The 19,166-nt window shown below is 50.0% G+C and overlaps 1 protein-coding gene across 2 annotated transcripts in view; it reads left to right on the forward strand.

The window, feature by feature from the left end:
- Window positions 1-19,166, forward strand: part of SENP6 (SUMO specific peptidase 6) — a 755,486-nt gene that overhangs the window by 364,706 nt on the left and 371,614 nt on the right. For both annotated transcript variants that reach the window (XM_085610971.1, XM_085610972.1), the window contains one exon: window positions 467-720. In XM_085610971.1, coding sequence (XP_085467097.1) covers window positions 467-720 — 254 coding nt within the window. The remainder of the gene's footprint in view (window positions 1-466; window positions 721-19,166) is intronic.

Raw genomic sequence — 19,166 nt, forward strand, 5'->3', positions numbered from 1 at the left:
ATCCCAGTCAGACTGGTCAAAAACAGTATCACATTTTAGCAAAAAGTGGGGGTAACCATAAGAAGCAGATCCTACTTCCCTATAATGCTGCTTGCATTTATTGAATTCATCCTCTGGTTTGCAAGATCTAACTCTGCCAATATTGACTCCCATATATTGACTCCCATATATTCAGCTGTAGATAGAGAGTGCAACTCCAGTTGGATAGTACTTGCAAAATTATGGTGAAGCTTGTCGAGGTTTCTATGGGAGAGCAGCTATGTAGAACTGTTTAGAACTGTTTAAAATAAAATTGCATTCAAGATATTCTTTACAGGTTTTTCAAGCTGCAGCACGGGTTTGTATAACAATCTGCATCACAAAATTTATCCTAATTTTTCATTCTTTTGAGGGGTGGCCATATTAGAGTTCTTTAAAAGTAATCCTTAGTTTCTGTTGCCTTAAGTGTCCAATATTTTCATTTTAGTTGTGTTGTCAAGTGATGATGAGGATGAGAAGGAGGAGGATGAAGAGGACTCCATCGCTTGCAGTACTAGTAGAGTGGAAAACACATCTCCCCGCCCTGCTGATTCGGCATGCAGTTCCCCAGCTCCGTCTTCTGGAAAAGTGGAAGCAGCATTCAAAGAAAACAGCAAAGTTGAAGAAAGGCTAAGCAGTAATATTGCAAGAGATGCAGAATGCACAGTCCCGCTACCAAGGAAGGCACGGATGAAAGATCAAGTATGAGCTCTCACTGTAGAGGTCTCCTGTGATTTTGATTACTTGAAGCAGGTGCAGAAGAATGCCAGAAAATATCTTTATTGACCCCTCTATTAGACTTATGAGTTATGTTGCTTTGAGGGTGTATTTTTTATTGGTTCAAGCACAGCTATTTTGTTTTGCCCTGAGGCAGATATGCCGTTAGGTTGAGAAAATCACACTCTGCTAATGCTTCTATTTTCTCATCTGAAAGTATATGTAGTATTTTGCATTGTTAAGTTGAATAACTGTCTAGTTGCAATTCCTATGTTAACGTCACCTGAAAATAGCTCTTAATTTTATTTTTAGGTTATTTGATTTTATTAGCACCACTGTTGTAATGTGTGATTTAAAGTGTTATAGTTGTTGCTTTGCAGTGGAGAAGGCATGACAATATGAAAAGTAAAGGAGGACAGAGAACGGATAGTTTTCTATCTTAACCTGAATACACTTTCCAGTTTTTATCCCATGTATCTTGTCAGAGTGAAGATCATGTAGCCAGCATCTTTACGATTGGTGATTAAGAAGAAAGCCATGTTTACATCATGCAATCTTCTGTGGATTGACAGACTGCTTCGCCCACTTGTGATCCTTTTTTTAGTTCACCCACATTTTTTTTTAGAACAAAGAAAGAGAATGTCTTCTTCACATCATAGAAACATTACAACCCCAGAACCAACCTAGCTTACCTCTCCCCCCCCCCCCCCCCCCCACCCCATTACTTGAGGCTCCTTATCTAAAGGCTTTTGGTCTGCTCAACACAAAGGGTACTTGTAAATTTAAATATATTTTTTAGGTGTTTTATAAAGTGCTACTAACCCTTCACCAATGCCCTTCTAGTGCTTTGGGTACATGCAAATATTAGCAGGATAGTACTCTGGAAAACATACTGATGCACAGGTATATAGCCTCTGTGAGAAAGTGGCTCTGTATATACTGTTCCAAAATAGGTACAGTGTGTACAGAGTCCACAGTCCCCAGAGGTTAAAGTTGGATATAACCTTACTCTCTAAAGTGGTTGCTTGGTCGAGCAGTAAGGCAGTATCAAAGGACAGTGTAAAGCATTTGTTGTACACACTCAGTCAGCAAATGGTCTCACACACTCAAGAACTGAACTCTAGGCCAATGGTTTATATAAAAATATATGGTTGTTTTATTTTAGAACCAACAATAGGTATTAAAATATACTTTCTCAGAATGAGATGCTTTAGTTAAATACTTTAGCAATATGCAATTGACTTTTGTAGGTAATAGTTACAGGTTGTTGCAATATGCAACACAATTTCAAACACAATAATACATTGTGCTCAATTGGAGTTTTAAGTTATTTGCAATAGATTACTTTCAGGATTACTTTTCTAACTCCAGGACTGGATCCTAGATTCAGCCCTGGGATAGTTCTTGTAAACAAGTGAGTAAATTAGTCTTAGTTACTGTTGTGATTTTTAGGCAATATTTTGCTATTTTAAAGTTGACACTTAAAAGAAATTTCATAGAAAAACAGTCAATGATACCCTATGGGAGAGAATTCAAGTTACGGGTAAAGTATGTTCTTGTTACTTTTGTAATCCAGGGCTGGGCTCCTAGGCTCAGTACTGGGACCTCTATCTAAAACAGGTAAGTAATTACATTTTCACCGTTGGTACGATTTTTAAAGAATATTTGTAGTTTGCAAAAATCGACACTTAGAAGAAATTTCACAGAAAAACAGTCAATGATTTCCTATGGAAGAAAATTGGGTTATCGGCTTTTGGGTAAGTACTCGACTGGCAGAGTTAAGGTTCTGGGCACAGACTCGGGGGTCTCCCAGGGTCAGGTTGGTACAGCGGTTACACCCTCAGCGGCAAGGGTGCGGCCGGGTGCAGAGTGAGTTAGGCCCAATGTTATCCTATGGGAAGCAGGGGAGCCTTGGTTGGTGGCTGCTTACTAGCAGGCCACGCAGCTGTGGGAGCTGGGCTCCTGGTCACTTGCTCAGGGCAAATGGGGAAGTAGGTAGGAGTAGAAGTTTCACTGCCAGGGCCACTCGGGCGGCTGGGTGCAGGGTGCTTTTGAGCCTTTGGGCGCTCAATGGATTTCAATGGGAAAGCTCCAGGGCGAACAAAGGCTGCAAGCTCAGGGACGAAGATTCTTCAGGTGCCACCACCACTTCGAGAGGTAAGTTGGGTAGTTGGAGGATAGGTAGGTACCCAGGAGTCGGGCATAGGGGGCCGCAGGGCGCCGGGTGCAGGGGTGCCTTTTGATGTCGGGGAAATCTTTCCCTCTGTTGATCGCGGTTGGGGGGGGTCCCTGGTTCTGAGGCTGCAGGCGTCGTCAGGAGTGTCGAGGTGAGTCCTTGGGTTCCGGATTCGGGGTCACAGTCGCCGGGGGGACGTCCTTGGTTTCTTTGTCCATCCCGGCACAGGCCAGGCTTGGCGGGTGCAGTGTGTGCAGTGTTCGCGGTTCCGGGCTGATGCCAGGAGTTAGAAACTTGCTATGAGCAGAGCCACTGCTCATGGGAGTCCCATATGCTCAAAGTCACAAGGTAGCCAGGTCCTCCGGGGTTTGTGAGGTTGCTGGCCACAAGAGGTGCCGGGATTTAACAGGAGCAGGTTTGAGGGTCGACAGGTTGGTAGGGCTGGGGCCAAAGCAGTTGGTGTCTTCCTCTTCTTAGCATCTGCACAGCAGGTCTTCTTTCTTCTTGCTCTTCTTTGCTTTTTCGGATTCTGGAATCCGAGGGAGGAAGGTTCAGGGTGCCCCTAAATACTACAGTTAGGGGTGTTACAGGTAGGTAAAGGGCAGGGAGCAATGGGTCCCTGCCCTGGGGTGGGTACACCCCCTATCTTGCCACTCTCCTGTGGGAGGGGGGCAGTAGCCTAGTCCTGATGAGCCTGGAGATGTGCTTCACCTAGCCTCCCCCACCTGAGGGGTGGGGTTGGCACAGGCTGGCACATCCCCTGTCCTTACTTGGGGTTTCCAGCCAGTCTTCCCGCCAGAGTGGGAGTCAGAACCGGTGGGGGCCAGTTTGCTGGGTAAAGCAAGTGGCCCGGAGAAGCTCACAGAGGTGGCATGCCTTTGAAGCTTCCCTCTGCCCATCCTGTGGGAGGAGACCTAGCACCTCGCCCAGGATGTGCATTGTGCAGGCCCAGGAGAGCGGGGACTCTCTACCCAGGGGCCCAGCAACATGTCTGCTGTGTGGCAGCTTAGGCAGCCTCCCAGACAAGACGTGGATTGTAGGTTAGGTTTCAGGGGACATCTCTAAGATGCCCTCTGTAGTGCTTTGTACATTAAACCCCACACTGGCATCCGTGCGGGTTTAATGTGCTGAGAAGTTTGATACCAAACTTCTCAGTCTTCAGTGTTGCCATTATGGTGCTGTGGAGTTCGTGTTTGATGAGCTCTCAGCACCATATACTCTTAAATGGCAGCACTGCACTTCCAGTGCCCAGGAATGGACCTGGGTACTGTAGGGGCACAGGGCTCATGCTCCTGTGCCCACACCACTGGCATAGGGCACCCAGCTAGAGGGGTGGCTGATGTATGCCAGGGCAGTGTAGGTTGTGGCATGACACACAGGGATGTGTGTCATGTTGTCTTTTTGTTTTGTCTTGTACCCAGACACTCAGCCTGCAAAGGCAGGGTGTTTGTATTAGGGTACAGGGCCTCTAAGGGTGGCACAATAAGTGCTGCAGCACGTAGAGACCTTCCCTGGTCACAAGACCCTGGGTTCCTAGGGTACCATTTACCAGGGGCTGACGTGGCCAGGGTTTGCCAATTTGGGGTTTTAGGTTTTAGGGAAGGAACATAGGCCCTGGGCACCTGATTGGCAGGAGTCCAGGGCACACTCAGTCAAAGTACATTCAGCAATTCAGCAAAAGTGGGGGCATACCATGCAAGAAAGATGGCACTTTCTCACAGCCTCTCACTTAGGAATGAGGTGTTCTGAGGACATCCAGCATCGAATGTCCTGATACAATAACATTTGTAAAGAAGAGCATCATGAGAGCCAAGGGAAAGAGAGCATGGTGGTCTTTGCCATCTGAATAGCCAGGACTTGGAAGACCAAGTTAAGAGCAGTGTCTTGAAATTGTTAGAGTATTCAACTGCCTATGAGAATAAATCCTTTTTTAAGGATTTAGAACTGGACTACGTCTCCAGTGTTTTGGTGGGCAAGTCCACAGGTAGAAAGTCTGTACATGAAATATCAACAACCAAATCTCTTGTATTTAGACAGTTTGGTATTCAGACATCTATTATCAGATCTGAGTTTTGTGATTGGTAGATAAGAGATGAAGGCTCTTTAGGGGAGCTCTGTAATCAATCATTGAGTGCCTTCTGTACTGGGTGGAGATTTGAGATTGATGTTCTTCGTCTACTAAGAGCCACTCTAGAGATTTTAGGGTCTGTTTACTATGTTAATGTAATTTCAGACCATGCAGGCAGCATTTTCTTTAGTTTGAAGAGAGATACATGAGAGTTACTGTGTATATGCTGCTGTGATATAAATGGATCTTGACCACAGTGATGATTAGGGCTTGTTTTTTAAAGCAGTGGAACAAAGGCAGAACCTCTTTTGGCAGACATAAATGATTACATTCATTATAGAGACTTCATTTATTTGGGGAATACATTATAGTGCTTCCAATTTGAGACCTCTTCGTGGATTGAGGGATACCCATTATCCTCATGCCAATGAAAAAGCAAGTGTTGGAACTGGGCTCTGTATATACTATACCAAAATGAGGTATAGTGTGAACAGAGTCCAGTGGAACCCCAAAGGTAGGCAGAGGTAAAAGTATATAGCACCTTACTCTCTATTTGTGGTAGTGTGGGCGAGCAGTAAGGCTTTATCAGAGGGTAGTGTTAAGCATTTGTTGTACACACTTAATCAGCAAATGCTGTCACACACTCAAAGACTGAACTCAGACAAATTTGATTTGTATAAAAATATTTTGTGATTTTATTTCTAGAACCTAGCCAAACCTGGTGCAGGTAAGTGAAATACTTTGCAAAATCTTATGCACTGTTTTACAATTGAATAAAGGTTCAAATGCAGTTGATTTGAATTACAGGTAAGTTACTGTTTTGAAATTACTTTTCATTTACTTTGTAAATTACTTTACACGTTACATTTTGGATTGTTTTTCAGATTACTTTTGCTAATCATGTGATATGCCTAGATTACACACTGCAACATCTCATAGACAAAAGGTGAGTAAATAACAATTTCTAGGAAAAAGCAGTCAATGCAATCCTATATAGAAAATAGAGTTATCGGTTTACAGGTAAGTTAGTTGTTTGTGGGAGTTGGGATTCTGTGGTTAGAACCAATTTTCCCACAGAGTCAAGGATGCACTCTCAAAAAACTCTCTACGGCATCTGGGCGGCCTGAGGCAAAGTTCTGAGGCCCCATGTTATCCAATAGGGGATGGGGGCCTCCGGTTGGTGGCTGCTCACGGGCGGGCCTAAAGGTTGTGAGAGCAAAGCTCCTGGGGTTTAGCTCAGGGCAAAAGGGGATCCGATTTAGCACCCAGAGTACACCCGCAGGGTGCTGGTTTGGTGTAGAGTGCCCTGTTGATTTCATTTGGGATTCTCTGGTTTCAACAAAGACAGCAGGCTTGGGGACGGTGATCTCCTGGAGGTGACTACCGGTTGGAGAGGTAAGTTGTGATCCGTGGGAGAATGCTGAGACACCGTCAGTTGGGCCACCCAAGGCCGTGGGACTTTGGGTGCAGGGGTGATTTTAGGCGTCGAGGTTTTCTTACCAGCTGCTGTTACGATCAGGGAATCATCCAGAAAGAGGCTGCAGGCTTCCCTTGGAGATTCGAGGCAGGTCAGAGATCACCAGATCTAAGATCAGGATCGCTGTGGAGACCTCCTCATGGTGTTGGGCCACTGGAACTCTGGCTGTGGGCATCTGGTGCCGAGTGGTGCAGACTCGCGGATTTGGCCAGCGTCTGTGGGTGACCAAATCCGGTGCTCACGGGAGACAAAGTATTTTTGCAGCGTGAATCTTTCTGGATTCACTATGCTGTGCATTATTCCGCGATCTTGTGGTTGGGTCCGGATTCGTAGTCTTTTCTTTTTTTTTTTTTTTTTTTTTCCGTAGCCCAGGTGGGCGTCGACGTCCACCATTTGGTGCACCTCCCGTGACGTCGTCGTGCTTCCTGCGGAAGTCCCACCTTTGGGGCGCCATCTTCAGATTCTTTTTTCCGCCGTTGGGTCTGGATCGTCATCGGGAAGCTCCAGAATTACACTCGAAGGAAGAAGGAAGAAAAGCGAGTTTCGTCGATAGAATCACTAGAAGATATCAGGAAAGGAAGAGATTTCATCAGGAGCGCGAAGAAAAGAGGACCAGCGCCCCTTTTCTTCGACGGCCTTGGAGAATGCACGCTCAGAGACCCTGAGCGCAATGGACAAGACGCCATTCAAGTTCTGCCCAAACTGCCACCACAAGTTCGCGCAGAAAGACCAGCATCCGGTCTGCAACCTCTGCCTACCGGTCGATCACCAGAGTATCGACTGCAACGCCTGCTCAGCCTTCGCGCCGAAGACACTCAGGGTGAGAGCGCAGCAGAGAAGAGCCAACGCCAACATGGATGGCAAGGGGAAGCCCCCGACGCTCTACGATCTGGGCCTCTCCACGGACGACGAGGACAACGTCGCCGAGACAGCCGAAAACTTCACGGTCGTAGAGACCGACAAGAAAAAAGAAGACGAGGTAAGAGAATCGTCGAGCGCAAAACAGAAAGTACCTCGACAACACGAGGGTGACTCGAGAAAAACTGAGTCAAAGTCCACGAAGGGAGCCCCGGCGCCGAAAACTTCGACGTCCAAAGGGGGATCCACGGACAAGAGGCCGAGCGGATCCTTAGAAAAGGACTCCCTGGTGCCGAAAGGCAAGGGTCGTCGAAAACATCCCATGAAACGGGCCGATCGACGCAGAAAGAACGTTCGACGTCGACGCAAGTTTCATCGAAAAGACCCGCGGTCGACGCCGAAAGCATCTCCGAGATGGAGAAAAAGAAGAGGCGGCTCGAGGCCGAAATGGAGAACATCCTTCAAAGGAAGAAGGAGTTCGACGCCAGGATGAAGGAATTCAAGATTCCAACGGTTTCATCGCCGGACGTCGGTGAGGTCGAAGACGAGTTCGACGCCGAAGGGCTGACAAGGGATCTCGAAGAGGAAGAAGAGCCCTATTATGAGGGAGAAGCCGAGGAAGAAGACCAACGGTCGTTCTACGAATCGGCGGCATCTACCAGCAACGACGTCGAATGGCACGATCTCGACACCGAAAACCCGGAGGAGCCCGTGGACACGTACCCTTCGAGGCCTTCGCCACCCGACGACATCGGGGTCTACAATATGGTGGTCAGGAGCGCAGCAATGGCCTTCGGCGTCAAACTCGACGAGGAGAAACCGAAAGCCGATTTTCTCGTTGAGACACTGCTCCCCATCCAGACAAGGAGCCAGTTCCTCCCCATGCTACAAAGCGTGATGAGTCAGGGGAGAGAAGCCTTCAAGGAACCTGCGACCTGCCGGTCGATCACGCCCAGGACAGAGAAGAAATATAAGCACTCCTCCCTGGACCCCCCTTACATCAAGGGTAGCGTGACCGCGGACTCCATCATAGCCTCCACGGCCAGGAGAAGGGCCAACGTACCAGCAACTTCGGGCCCACCTCCGGATAAGGAGAGCAGGAGGATTGACCTCACAGGAAGAAAGGTCGAGAGGAACGCCGCAATGCACTGGCGCATGGCGAATTCAAATGCACTCCTCAATAGACACCAATACCAGCACTGGGATGAGATGGGGGAGCTAGTAAAGCACCTCCCCGAAGAATACCGCCAGAGAGCCTCTCACCTGATAGACGAAGGCAAGAACATCGCCAACTCCTGTATAAAGACGGCGTTGGATGGGGCAGAGACTTCAGCAAGACTCATGGCCATAGGGGTCACAGAGAGGAGGCATGCATGGCTAAGAATCTCGGGATTCAAACCGGAAGTGCAGAACAACATCCTTGGCACCCCCTTCAACGGAGAGACACTGTTCGGAGGAACAGTGGACGAGAAGCTCACCCAGCTGAAAAAAGAAAACGAGACGGCGAGGTCCATGGGGGCCCTACAGCTGAGGGGAATGAGGCGAGGAAATCCCTCGAGGAGACCCTACGGTAGGGGAGGAAGCCAGCAGGGGACGTCGCACCAGGCGTTCCAACAAAGTCAGCAGGGTGAAGGTCACGGACAAGGTCAGCAGAAGCAAAACTGGCAATATCAACCTCGGGGCCAGTCCTTTCGCGGGAGAGGGAACGGACGCGGCCAAAGGAGGAGAGGGGGCGAACAGCCCTCGTCGAAGTGACTCAGCACGCAAGAGGACGCCTACCCTCGTCAGGACCCCAAGGGTGAGGCGCAAAAAAGTGTCATCAGGGGGAAGAGAAGATTCAAGAGCCTACGAGCATACGACACCAGTAAGCGGAAGACTGAGGTTCTACCTTCAGGAGTGGCGGCGTATAACCACAGACAAGTGGATACGGAACATTGTGCAGTACGGATACTGCGTAGATTTGGAGAAAAGACCTCCAAACAGGAAACCAAAGGGAAGACTGAGATCGGCCCAAGAACTGGCAATACTCAGAGAAGAAACGCGGAAACTCCTACAAAAGGGAGCCATAGAGACAGTGCCGTTCAGAGAACGCAACAAAGGGGTCTACTCAAACTACTTCGTGGTCCCGAAGGTAGACGGAGACCTCAGACCCATACTAGACCTCCGTTACCTAAACAAGTTCATCAGAACGCAAAGGTTCAAAATGACTTCACTGCAGGAGGTTCTGCCACAGATAAGAGAAGGGGACTTCATGGTCACCGTGGACCTCAAGGATGCCTACCTTCACATCCCAATAAACAGAAGGCACAAGGGCCTTCTAAGATTCAACATCGAACAGGAACACTACCAGTTCACAACCCTGGCCTTCGGATTAAAATCAGCACCAAGGGTCTTTACAAAATGCCTGTCGGCGGTAGCGGCACACCTACGAAGGCAGGGAATACATGTCTACCCCTACTTGGACGACTGGCTGGTCAAGGCAAACTCACGCGAAAAGTGCGAGAGGCACGCAAAACGCGTAACAGACACCCTCACGAATCTGGGATTCTCGATCCACTGGGGAAAATCATCGATGGAACCGGAACAGGTGAAGATTTTCCTGGGGGCAAAGATCAACTCCCGCAACAGTACAGTAGTGCCCAGCGACAGGAGGACAGAGGCTCTACTGAAGGATGCGAAGCTCTACCAGAAGGGGCGAGCTCTGACAGTGAGGGCTGTGAGCAAGATGATGGGGATGATGGCGTCCTGTATCCAGCTGGTGCCGAATGTACGCCTGCACATGAGACCATTCCAGGAATGGCTACAACAGCAATGGTCACAAGCAAACGGAAGTTGGGAGGATCTAGTGGTTGTTACGCACGCAGTGCAGGAGGAGATAACTTGGTGGAACAGAGACAACATAACAATAGGGAGAAGCCTGACACCACCAATCCCAACAGTGACCATTACCACGGACGCATCGCAGAAGGGATGGGGAGCGCACATGGACAACCTCAGAGTGAGGGGTCTATGGGCCCCAGCAGATGCGGTCCGCCATATCAACTACCTCGAGTTGAAAACAATCCTGCTAGCCCTGAAGGCATTCCAGAGACACCTGTTCAACAAGAGGGTGTTGGTCCAAACAGACAACACCACGGCGATGTTCTACATCAACAAACAAGGGGGGACACAGTCGTTCCCACTCTCATCCCTAGCTCAGGAGATTTGGAGATGGGCCATACCTCTCAGGATAGATCTACTGGCAATTCACCTACCGGGGAAGGACAATGTGGAGGCAGACTGGCTAAGCAGGCAGACCTCAGCATCACACGAGTGGGAGCTCAATGGCCAGGAAACGGAGAAACTCTTCCGGAGATGGGGGACTCCCACAATAGACCTATTTGCAACACGCCACAATGCAAAATGCCAAAGCTTCGCGTCCAGGCAACCAGATCAGCAATCCAAGGGAAATGCCCTATGGATAAGCTGGTCGAGGACATTTGCCTACGCCTTTCCACCGATACCCCTGTTGCACAGAGTGCTCGACAAGTGCAGAACCAGCAACATGACTCTGATCCTGGTGGCTCCGCAGTGGGCGAGGCAGACATGGTTCTCACAAATTCAAGAAATGGCACAAGGCAACCCATACAGGTTCGAGAGGAGGAAGGACCTGCTCTCAATGCAAAACGGAGAGGTCCTGCACCCAGAGCCAGAGACCCTCAACCTGGCGGCATGGCTCCTGAAGACCTAGAGTTCGCACACCTAAGATTGCCGCCGAGCACGATGCGAGTGCTACGGGAGGCGAGGAAACCAACTACACGAAAATGCTACAGCGCAAAATGGAAGAGGTTCACTGTGTGGTGCCGGAAAAAGGGCCTGCAAAACAGAATGACAAGAGACTCAACAGTACTGAGGTACCTCACACACCTTCTAAAGAGTAACCTCTGCTCGAGCTCACTAAGGGTACACCTAGCGGCAATCGTGGCCTACACCAGAGGTGAAAAAGGTGGAAGTTTCTTCAGCTTGCAGGTGGTGAGGAGATTCATGGAAGGAGCCAAATGGATGGCCCCCCGAAAAGGTTGCCGCCGCCGGCATGGAATCTGAATGTGGTCCTGACGGAGCTCATGAAGGCACCGTTTGAACCCATTCACAAGGCCACACTGCAGATGTTGACTATGAAAACGGCCTTTTTGGTGGCCATAACCTCACTACGCAGGGTGAGCGAGCTTCAAGCACTAACGCTGCAGGAACCCTATATTCAGATTCACAAGGATAGAATAGTCCTGAGAACGGACCCACACTTCATGCCCAAGGTAGTGTCGGCGTTCCACATGAATCAGAGTATCCAGATACCAAGTTTCTTCCAAAACCCGACTACAAACGCAGAAAAGGCACTGCACACCCTCGATGCCAGAAGAGCGGTGATGCACTACATTGAGAGAACCAAGGAACTCAGGAAGTCGAAACAGCTGTTTGTGTCCTTTGCTACTAGCTTCATGGGTAGGCCAGTGACTAAGGGCACCATCGCAAGGTGGATTGCCCTCACTATTCAATTCTGCCACAAACAGGCTGGACAGGAGCTAGCGGAGGGGCCGCAGGCTCACTCCACAAGGAAGAAAGGGGCCACCGTGGCCTTCCTGGCGAACACGCCCATCCAGGACATGTGCCTCGCGGCAACTTGGGCATCGGTGCACACGTTCACGAAACACTACTGCGTGGACATTCAGATGAACAAGGAAGCACAGGTTGGACAGAAGGTGCTTCAGCACATTTTCAACGACCAACGCTCATCTACCACCCAGCCGCCACAGAATTAGGAAAACCGCTACAAAGTCTATGCACAGCATAGTGAATCCAGAAAGATTCACGCTGCAAAACGAATAGTTTCTTACCTGTCGGTGTAGTTTTGCAGCTTGAAGATCTTTCTGGATTCACTAGCGAACCCACCCACCTCCGCCAGGAAGATGAGGCTGGAGGAAGAGGGGGTAAAATGGAAAAGATCAAAGAAATGAAAACATACAGAAAAATGGACAAGAAGGATTAATCAATCGCCTAGGGTTAAAAAAAAAAAAATAAAAAAAAGGAAAGGAAAAAAGAACCCGAAGATGGCGCCCCAAAGGTGGGACTTCCGCAGGAAGCACGACGACGTCACGGGAGGTGCACCAAATGGTGGACGTCGACGCCCACCTGGGCTACGGAAAAAAAAAAAAAAAAAAGGAAAGGAAAAAAGAACCCGAAGATGGCGCCCCAAAGGTGGGACTTCCGCAGGAAGCACGACGACGTCACGGGAGGTGCACCAAATGGTGGACGTCGACGCCCACCTGGGCTACGGAAAAAAAAAAAAAAGAAAAAGAAAAGACTACGAATCCGGACCCAACCACAAGATCGCGGAATAATGCACAGCATAGTGAATCCAGAAAGATCTTCAAGCTGCAAAACTACACCGACAGGTAAGAAACTATTCGTTCTTGTGAAAGGCATGGCAGGTCCTCGCGGTTCATGAGGTTGCTGGCTGCAGGACACACTGCAATTTTGCTGGAGCAGGTTCGAGGTGGGCACAGGCCGGTAGGGCTGGGGCCACCCAGTGGGCTTCGTCTTCCTCTTAGCTTCAGCACAGCTCTAAGGTCCTTTTTCTTCTTGGTCGGTTCTTGTCTGAGGAGGCAAGGTTCAGGGGTTCCCCTAAATACGAGATTTAGGGATGTTACAGGTAAGTAAAGGTTGGGACCAATGGGTCTCTTCCTTGGGCTGGGTACACCTCCTATTATGCCACCCTCCAGTGGGAAGGGGGCATATGCCTCACTCTGGGTGACTGGGTATCCCCTCTGTGAGAAGTTGGCCTGATGTATGATGTCACTAGTTCTAGTGTACACCCTATATCAGTCCAAACAACCCTTATGGTGATTGGTTGTAAAGTCAACCTTATAGACCAGCTATCCTAGTGGTAGCATGGACAAGAGCAGTCTTAGGCTAAACTCTGAATGGCATGTGAAGCCAGCTGTGATACCATATATAATCCCTTGAATACCAAATGAAAGAACACCACAACAGATATATATATAAAATAAAGGGTATTTATTCTAGTCAAACCCTCAGCACTCTTTATGAGATTCGAGGTAAGTACAGCACAGTCTTATTCAAGCATACGTTTAGTCACACAGGTAAGTAATACATTTAGGCCCTAGGGGCCACGCAAACCATATACTAAAGAAGTGGTATAAGGACCACTGTCACGGAAATAGAATAGGCCTAGGCCTGGGGAATCGCTGGGGCTACACTACACTACCAACAGTTAGGAGGTGGGAGGCCCACGGGATTCAGGTGCAGAGTGGAAACACTCACGCGTAATGCGTATAGTCGATAGAAATAGTACAGTTCTGAAATAAACAGTTTTAGGACACTTCTGAAGCAACTAGGAAGTCGAGACTCGGAAACTAGACCCTAGGATAGTCACTACCCTTGTGAGCACCGAAGTACCCAAGTTACCTAGCCCACAGGCTGCGGGTGCATAGGTGTGAACTTGCGTCGGGTTTCGTCGTGGACTTCTATGGATGCCTGAAGGAAAGTTGCTGACAGGCAGTCAGTGCAGAGTGTCCGGTGGATCCCAAGGCCGGGATCAAGAAGGAAGGGTACCTGCAAGCAGAAGGGACAGAGTCAAGGTCACTAGCCAGTGACCACGTGGAACCAGGAAGGAACCAGGCGATGTCGTGAAGATTGCAGGTGAAGGGTGAAGCTTGTCGCTGCAGCCACGGGTACCAGGAGACGTCGAGGACGACCAGGGCCAGGAGGCGAGCTGTCCCACGAAGGCTCTTGCTGTCGGCGGCGTCGAAGTCGAACTAGGACTCACCAAGCCTTGGCAAGCGGAACCCACGAAGAACGGAGGACTTGCTTCTGGTGCAGACCAGGAAGGTCTGGGGTGCTTCTCTTTTGCAAAGAAGCGGGAGCCAGTCTGGAAGAGCCAAACCAGCAGTGAAGATTTCAAGGTGTGTCGTCACAAAGGCCGCTAGCCAACGGGCAAGCAACCGGACAGACGCGGCAAGCAGGAAAATGCAGAAGGGCCCCACGCAGGACTCGTGGAGTGTGGGGGGCTGATCTTCGGTGCAGATGGTGCTTGGGGTTGGGGCTTCTCAACCCCCGGTGCACAACTTCGAGGGTACCTCAGAAGCTGCGCTGGAAGATACTCGCCACTTTTCCCAGGTAGCCGGTCCCACGTCTCTCGTCGCCTCCACGGATCTCAGCTCGGCTGTGGATGTGGATCAGGGTCGGAGAAGTCTGGAAGTCGAGGCTCTGGTCGGGCTCTGCAGTCGGTCCCTCGTAGAACTTCAGCAAAGCAAAGGGTAGTCTCTTGATGGTGCCTGTTTGCACAGGGTAGCCACTCCTTGGCCACAAGGGAGATTCTTCAGTCTTCTTCTTTCGTCGAATGTCGAAGGTCCAGTGTTTCTGTTCAAGTTGCAGGTTCAGGATAATCTAATTTAGCAGGGCCCAACTAGCTACTAATATACTGGGCTAGTGGGCTGGGCTACCTGCAAGGTCCCTCCTATGGCTACACCCTCTTTCCTTTGTCCAGTTTCGCGCCAGAGCTGGGGCTGGAGTGCCCCACCACCGGTTTGAACTGGACTATGCATGGAGCACCTTGTGTGCCCCAGGCATGTCTCATTCCTTTCAGCCCTCCCTGCCCCAATACACTAAAGTCTGTCTGGGGAGGTGCTAGCACCTCCCCAAGCAGGAAACCTATTGTCCAAGCCTCCCTGGCCGGGATCACTCCCAGCAGCAGGAGGTCAGACTCGTGTCTGTGGCAGCAGCATCCATTTTGTGATGCTGTGGCTTTGGTTAGAGTTAAACAGCAAAGTAGGATTTTAACATGTCTCTCCCTCTAGAAGGGAGGAATAATATCCTCATCACCAGAAATGGTATGGGGATATTATTCCAAAGTGTTAGACACCTTACACGACATGTTTCGATAAAGCCAAACCATAGTTACCATAACCGTCTAAGATTATAAGGCACTTTAAGAGTATATGGTAGGCTATATCATAGAACAGCTATAAGGACATGGTTCCGAAAGCTGCAGACAGGCTCAGCTCATGCTAGAGCACCATCTCACATGTTACCAAGCACTCTGCCTCCAGGATTGTTAAGGCCTGCCATAGGAGTGGCTGATAGGTACACATGTGTCTATTTTAAGGGTAGATATAGGTATACTATATCTAAGCAAGGGGTGATTACACGACCCTGCCCCAGCTGAGGTATTAGCCAGTTGTGTCTTATTGGAAGGCCAGACCAGGGGTGGCATAATACATGCTGCAGCCCCTGGGAGGCCTAGGGTACACCTATGCCCTGGGTACCTAGGGTACACTGTACAGGGTCCAATAAGGTGATCCTTACCAATTGTGTATGTACCTAGGGTACATGGAGTCAATTTTAAAGAGAGAGCAGACAGCCTGAGACCCTGAATGGCAGGATCTCAGGCCAACTAAGTCGAAAAACCAGGTAGACACTAGGCAAAAAGTTGGGGGTAACCATAGTCCGATATCCACCTTCCTACACCCTCCCCCATCTGCAAGATGGTGTGAACTGAGAGTTGTGCTTCACCTCGCCTCCCCCACTTGAGGGGTGGGGTTGAAAGGTGGGCACACAATCCTTCCTCACTATGTTTTCCTGCTGATTCTCCCACCCAAAGTGGAGGTCAGAACCGGTGGGGTCCAGTTGCTGGAAGCAGCAAAGGCCTGGGGAAGCTCACAAAGGCAGCAAGCCTTTAAAGCATCCCCTTAGTGGACCCTTCCCATCCTGGGGGAGGAGTTTTTGCACCTCGTCCCAGGATGTGCATTGTTTCAGACCTCCGAGAGCAGCAGGCTCTCGACCCCGGGGTCCTGAAACATGTCTGGTGGTGGCAGCTGGTGAACAGCCTGGACACTAGGGCTAGATAGTTTTTCAGGTGGCATCTCTTAGTGCATTTTTCATTAAATCCCACACTGGCATCAGTCTGTGTACTTGTTATTTTTCACACAGGGATGTGTGCCATGTCGACTCTTCACTTTGCTCTGCACCAAAACACGCAGCCTGCAATGGCAGTTGGTGTATGTAAAGGTACAGGGCCTCTAAGGGGGGCACAATAAGTGCTGCAGCCCTTAGAGGCCTTCCCTGGTCACAGTGCCCTTGGTACCTGTGGTACCATTTACAAAGGACTGACATGTGGCCAAAGAGTGCCAATTGGGTTTTGTCTCAATGCAGTTTAGGGAAAGAACATACCCCCTGGGTACCTGGTTGGTAGGAGAACCCAGGGCACACTCAATCAAAGTACATCAGCAGTTTGGTAAAAAGTGGGGCAACCATGCAAAAAGAGGGCACTTTCTCACGGGGGAGCCTAAGGCAGCACCAAAACCACACCACCAGCGGCCAGGTGCAGGGTGCTCACACAGCAATGGGCGGCCAATATTATCCTATAGAAATCGTCAGGCTGCAGGCTTAGACCAGGTGGTGCATTTGAGGGAACAGCCAGGGGAAGGAGTTGAGATACCAAACGACAATGTGGCACCGTTGGTTCTGGTCACCAGGACGCAGGTCCAGATGATGAAGGGGTGTATTAGGACGTCGGGCATCTTCTTACCAGGAAGGTCGCGGTTGAGGGGGTTGGCGAGAAGAGGCTGCAGGTGTCGACACTGGACCTTGGAGGTCAGGACCGCAGGGGAACCACTTCAGGACTGGTGGACTCTCTGGACATGGGTCGTGGATGGAGGGTGCAGAGATGAGTCATGGAGCAGGGGTTCTTGGTTCCACAGGAGCTTGATCTTCTTTTGTGTACAGGGCCGCTGTCCTCAGAAGTCTTGAGTGTATGCTGAAGCGGGGGATCAGTGCTCGCTGAGGTTGCAGATCCGTTTTGGAGCAGTCCTATTCTATGCAGGGCGATTCAGAGCTGCGGGTAGGGCTGGGGCCAAGTTAGTTGGGCCTGGAATCTTCACTGCTGCAACATCTTCTGGTTTGTCTTCCTAGGTCGTTGATTCTGAGTTTAGGACTGCCCCCTAAATACTGTAGTTAGGTGTTTCTTTAGGGGTCTCGAGGTAGTAATCAATGGGATACTGTCCTTAGGGCATCAACACCCTAAGTGCGCTCATCTCACGTGGTGGAGTGGGCACAATCCTAACCCTGATTGGAGGGTGAGTGCCATCTGCAAGATTGTGGGCCCTGAAGAGTGGGCTTCACCGCACCTCCCCCAACTAAGGGGTGGGGTTGTCAGAGGTGGGCACACCTTCTGGGCTGTCTGATTTTTCCCCACCTGTTTTCCAGCCGAAAAGGGGGTGACCTGCGACCCCTCAACCGCTACATTCTCTCAGAGCATTTCCACATGCTCACCCTACAACAAGTCCTCCCGCTGCTCAAACAGGGAGACTTCCTGGCCACGCTAGACCTCAAAGATGCGTATTTCCACATACCCATTCACCCCTCACACAGAAAATATCTCAGGTTCACCATTCAAGGGCAGCACTACTAATTCAAGGTTCTTCCCTTTGGCGTGACAACAGCACCCAGAGTTTTCACAAAGTGCCTAGCTACTGTGGCTGCACATCTACGGAGGCAACACATTCACGTCTACCCTTACCTGGACGACTGGCTTGTTCAGGCAAAGTCAGCCCAGCAATGTGCCAGCCCCATGTCCCGCACCATTCACCTTCTTCACAGTCTGGGGTTCTCACTAAATTACCCGAAATCACATCTCCAACCCGCACACGTACAACAGTACCTAGGTGCGACCATAGACACTCTGGCAGCCACAGCTCAGCCAAATTTAGTGAGAATCAACAGCATGCAAATGCTGATTTCCAAGTTCAAACCCCAACACTCCCTTCCCGCGCGAGTGTTCATGCAGCTGATAGGCATGATGGCCTCCTGCATTTTCATAGTCCCACACGCGAGACTACATATGCGCCCGCTTCAGGAGTGCTTAGCACGTCAATGGAATCAGGCTCAAGGGCAACTAAAAGACCTAGTGTTGGTGAGCGGTCGGGCATACAACTCTCTGCATTGGTGGAATCCACAAAACCTTTGCAAGGGCCGACCGTTCCAAGAGCCTGTTCCACAAATAATACTGACAGCGGACGCGTCTCTCCAGGGATGGGGTGCTCATGTACTCAATTACACAGTGCAGGGACTATGGACAATACAGCAAAAGAAGATGCACATCAACCTTCTAGAACTGATGGCAATCTTCCTGGCAATGAAAGCATTCAAAGTACACTTGTGCAACAAAGTCGTGTTGATCCGGACGGACAACATGACTGCCATGTACTATATACAGAAGCAGGGAGGAACACACTCTCCACAGTTGCCTCATCTGGCTCAGAGCATGTGGAAGTGGGCCATTCAGAGGAACATATTCCTCATGGCGGAACACCTCCCCGGCAAGGATAACCAGATGGCGGATCTGCTCAGCAGACACAGCCACCAGATGCACGAGTGGGAGCTACATCCGTCAGTACTCCAACCGTACTTCCAACAGTGGGGTCATCCAGAGATAGACCTATTCGCCACAAGCGAAAACGCAAAATGCCAAAGCTTTGCCGCCAGGTTCCCACATCCGCAGTCGCAGGGCAATGCGATATGGATGAACTGGTCCGGCAGATTTGCGTACGCTTTTCCCCCAGCACCATTGATACCGCTGGTGGCACGCAAACTCAGACAACACTCACTGACACTCGTCCTGGTTGCTCCAACATGGGCACGCCAACCATGGTACACCACCTTTCTCGAACTTTCTGTGGTGCCGCATCAAAGGCTGCGGATCAAACCCGCGCATTTGACGCAGAACCATGGAGAGATTCAGCACCCAGATCCGCAACAGCGGAACCTGGCAATCTGGCTCCTGAAGTCCTAGAGTTTGG

This window comes from Triturus cristatus, chromosome 6 (assembly GCF_964204655.1).
Source record: "Triturus cristatus chromosome 6, aTriCri1.1, whole genome shotgun sequence".
Lineage (NCBI taxonomy): Eukaryota > Metazoa > Chordata > Amphibia > Caudata > Salamandridae > Triturus > Triturus cristatus.